The following is a 4,590-nucleotide window of genomic DNA, read 5'->3' as shown; positions in this document are numbered from 1 at the left end:
GAAAGAGAGCTGTTTTGAAAGAATAATGCAAAGGTTTGGAAGGAAAGCCGTGTACATTGTAATAGGAGATGGTGTTGAAGAGGAACAGGGAGCAAAAAAGGTACAGTTTGTGGATGCCATGCTGGGTTCTTCCAAGTTTTCATTTCAATGACCCTTTCTTTACTTAAGGATTTAATGAAGCTCCCTCCATTTGAAATAGTTTGCAATTGGTCTCATTTCTTAATATACCAAATACTCAAAACCTTGTAAGAAATTTCATACTGTAAATCTCCCCACCTTGGCAGCTGGTGCAGTTTCTCAGGTAGTTGCTTGTGTCACATGTTCCAGAAATCATTCTTACTTAAGATGACTTTAAACACATGAAAGGGAAAACTCCAATGTGTGATCTCAGAGCAACGAGTAGGGTGGATTTCTGATTTACACATGTTGCTTTTGTAAATTCCACATTGGTAAGATGTACTGAATGCCAAGTAGAACAGAAACCACAAAAGCAGCATGGTCAGCAGTGGCAAGCCCTCAGTAGTACTTCATGCTCGCTGCACAGATGTGGCCCACTGGCATAGGTAGCTTTAGAAAGAATTAAATGGACTAACCTGTGCATCCAGTTGAGTCTTTCACTCATTAGCATCTGCAGTCCAGCCACTGGGAAATGAGAAATGGAGTTTAAGGTACCAGTTGAAGCTTCTTTGTTTTGGGTAGACTGTAAAAGGAGAGAAGCTGGAACCCCAGAGCCTGGAAGAGATAAAAGCAAAATTTGAGAAGACCAAAGCTTGCATTCTGCTTACAGTGACTGGGAGGCACAGCCAGAGATAGAGCAAGGAGTACCTTCAGCCATACATGTGGGGTATCAGTGGATACCCCAAGTCATGGAAACACGGAGAGCAACAACCAAAGGCCTGAAAGAAAGCAGTCAGGTACATCAGATGGATTGTAGAACATTAGAACTGGACAGCCAAAGTTTTCATTTCCAGCAGAAGCCAGCCTGGAACCTCCATTTTTTTGGCTTTACAGGGACATGAATACATTTATTAATGGCAAGCATTATTTGCAAGGTATCTTTGTGCATCCTGGGTCTTGTGCTCCTGATGTGCCTGCAGAAATGGGATTGAGCTGCATTTGCTTCAGGAGCATTGCACATGAGTTGAGATGCAAGAACTGACTGCATGAGTCCCACCTGCAGCAAACTAGTTAATTTTTAATAGGCACAATGGAAGCAACAATACCTGTACCCCCCTTGGAAAACTAGCTAAATCTGCAGCTGGTTCTCTAGTTCATGAAGGGTTAAGAAGTTGCCAGAGAAGGGTCCAAAATGCATGACTGAGAATGAAGTGATAATAGCCTGCTGCTTTTGACAGCCCAGTGCCATACTTCAAAGGCAGCGGGTCAGTGAACATGACTGCATCAAAGGCTGCAAGGGCTCTCTGCCTGTATGAAGAAGTGGCAAGGTGCAACAATCCTTTTTGCCAGGATTTCAAGAGCCCTCTTGCTTGTGTCTCCTGGCCTAAGCAGCTCTCCCATTAGCAGAGCACATTCTTTGCTGGGCTGTCACCTCCTTTGATTGATGACAATCATTAGTCAAGGCTTCTACACACCTGAGCTTTATACACACACAGAAAGGGGGGGCAGGCAGAGCCTTTCACTGTTTTGCCGACAGCACTGATAAGTATCTCCATTTTAGTGGGTCGTTTTTCTTCACCTGTCTGATGAGTGATAAATCTATAAATGCTGAACACCAGGAGGGGCTGGGAGGCCAAGTCTTCTTCTTGGTTAAGAAAGAAAAATAGATAATTTAATGGAAGGGGTTTAATAACAACCAGAGTGGGCAGAGGGAGAATAACTTTTCCCCTTAAAGTGAAATTGCAAAGCGATGGAGTCCAGTCACTTCAGGTGTGTTTTGCTTGCTGTCTACACTCTGATCAATAGCTTGAAGGAAACGTTTGTTTACTGATAGGCAACATAGCAGAGGGAAGCTTGAGTTGTAGTTAAACCTTACAGGGGTATAAATAGACACTCTGTAAAATAAACATCTGGAAGCACTGGAGGTTTTTACACAGGCAGGTACACAGAGAAAAGGCAGAGCTCCTGTCACCAGAATCACCTATCTAGGAAGTGTATATTCTGTAACTCTTTGTCCAAAGTATTTATCCAGAAGCAGCACATTTACAGTGGAATTCTTTACCGTGATGAAATAGAAGTTTTATTGCCATGCTGGAAGGGGAGTAAGCTCTGTCAGTTAAGGCTTTCTATACATTTGTTACTGCACACACACACATCACTGACTGTACAGAGACCGGTATTTTGGGAGGAAGCTGAGAAGATCCCAATCTCAAATGTTGTTAGAAAATGTTAGAAAATGTAAGTGCAGGAATGAGTTCTGTCTTTGATCTAAAATCAAACTGCTTTTACTATTTTGGAGAAGAAACAAATCCAGCTCAAACTCCAGGCTCACCAGAACATTCCAAAAGAAGCTGGATTCAACATCTAAAACCAAGTTCTAATTATTTTCATGTTATCTCTTTGCAGGCTACTACAGGGGTTTAATCTATTGCTAATGATTGCAGAACTGTGTTGTTCTCATGCTTTTGGAGAACTGTTCATACCTTGCCAGATTACAGTTCCCACCTCAGGTCTGCCCTATCACACCCTTCTCTGAGGCAGCAGTGTTATACTAAATGAATAATTGATCTGAGCAATAGTGCCAGTTCCTGCATTTGCAGCAAACAGGGACCTGCTGCTCCAGCTAACTTGGACAGGGAATTCTTAGGAAGCATTTTGACTCTATGTGGGATTTTATTATTTTGTTTACATTTTTATATATTTTAATAACTTCCTTTTATGATATATATCATTGACTTGTCTGTGAAACACTGAACAGCTTTCTCTGGTGATGTTCACCTAAAAACTCTAGAAATACTGCAATTCTAGAAACATTCCTAATTAATCCATGGAAAAAAAAAAATAGGAGAGTAAAGTCCAGTAGCTAGTACAGTCAGAAAGTCAGCCTGCACCCTCCAGCATCTCCGAAGCAGGACACTCCTAGATTGTGGAGGATCTGTCTTCCTCTCTGCATAGAGAGTGTGTCAGCAAATAGACCCTTCCCACAGCCTGCCTTCCTGGCCTCTGACATCCTGACAACCCACCGGCCCAAGTACAAAGCTCTGTTCCTGAGGGTGCAAACTAAGAAAGTTGTTTTGATCTCAGTATTAAACAAAAACCCAAAAATGCCCTCTTTTGGTTTCACTCTAGCACAACATGCCATTCTGGAGAATCTCTTGTCACGCTGACCTGGAAGCTCTTCGGCACGCCTTGGAACTTGAATATTTGTAGCAGACCCCAACATCTTAGAACTGTGAGGGCTTCACTCAAACTATCGCATCGGTTCCACCTGTTCCTCGAAACTTTCTTAGTACAAAAATCCCACAGCAACTGCAGTTTTTCTTTTTTTTGAAGGAGAACCCTTTCAGTGGAAGCCTTTAAGAACTTGCAGCCAAAGAACATTGTATCAAGTCCTTCTTCCTTTGGACAGAGGAAAAGCCTTTGGATAACTCGCTGGGAAGCCTGCAGTTAAACGGTTAAGCCGGATGCATAGAGCTGTAACTGCCTTTTTGCCATCAGCACCGAACACTGCAAGACTTGGCTCTACTTGTCAGTTTTCTTGCTTTTGAAGGGGAAGAGGACACCATAAGGAGTCTCTGCACAGGACATCCATCAATGGGACCTTCTGAAAATAGGAGTGAAATTGTTGATTTCCTTTTTTTTTTTGTATTTTTTTAATTTATGAACTAATCTCATTACTCTGGTATTAAGCTCTGTACCTGTGGTTTTCATTTGGCTTTTTGGGGTGGGTGGGTGAGTGGGGAAAGTCTTACCATTCTAAATTAATAGTTCATTCCTCCAGAGCAAACGCTGGGGAGAATCATATCGTGTACATTAATAATAAGGACACATGGTCCTTGGTAAGAACTATAGCTGTGTTTTTAAATCTTACATAGATGGTATGTGGACTGTGCATGTGTCTACACGGTGCCTTATGCTGCCATCTTGGTTTGGGGGTTGGGGGTAGGGGGAAAAAAGTACCTTGTGATGAGTGAAAGGCATTAAATAAAAACATGTTTACATTTTGGGGGACTAGATTACCTGCCTTCCCTTCTCTCCAGCTGCTCCTGGACCTAGAGGTGTATGTGGAACACATCCTCCCTGTTGCAAGGTGAAGGGAGGCCAGAAGGACTCTGGACAGAGCCCCTCAGGGGCAAACTGGAGTCTATGGCCAGCAACTCCTGTCCCTTGGCAGGGCAAAGACTGAAGAGAGCCAGTGACTGTGCCTGCAGGAGAGAATGTGGCCACTTGGCAAATCTGACTTGTCCTGCAAAGGAAGGTAAAGGGCAAAAAAATTGCAGCTGTGCATATTTATTTGTATGTAAATAAATGCATCTACAAGTAAGCTTCAGCTTTAGGATTTCTGCTGAGCTGACCTATTACTTCTGCTGTCAGAACATGGCAATTCTGTGGGCCTGGATGAATCTAATTTACTTTCAAAACTCGTCATCCTTACTTGATGTAGAAGAATCAGAACCCCACTGGAGCAAGGTT

General features: G+C 42.7%; 1 protein-coding gene across 1 annotated transcript in view; it reads left to right on the top strand.

The window, feature by feature from the left end:
- The window catches only part of EYA2 (EYA transcriptional coactivator and phosphatase 2), a 48,514-nt gene extending 44,758 nt beyond the window's left edge, over positions 1-3,756 (top strand). The window contains exons 14-15 of the mRNA XM_010023762.1: positions 6-100; positions 3,247-3,756. Coding sequence (XP_010022064.1) covers positions 6-100; positions 3,247-3,327 — 176 coding nt within the window. The 3' untranslated portion in view covers positions 3,328-3,756. The remainder of the gene's footprint in view (positions 1-5; positions 101-3,246) is intronic.
- The last annotated feature ends 834 nt before the right edge of the window (positions 3,757-4,590 follow it).

The sequence above is a fragment of the Nestor notabilis genome, unplaced genomic scaffold (genome assembly GCF_000696875.1).
Source record: "Nestor notabilis isolate BGI_N333 unplaced genomic scaffold, ASM69687v1 scaffold17490, whole genome shotgun sequence".
NCBI lineage: Eukaryota > Metazoa > Chordata > Aves > Psittaciformes > Psittacidae > Nestor > Nestor notabilis.
This window is presented reverse-complemented; position numbering and strand designations above follow the sequence as displayed.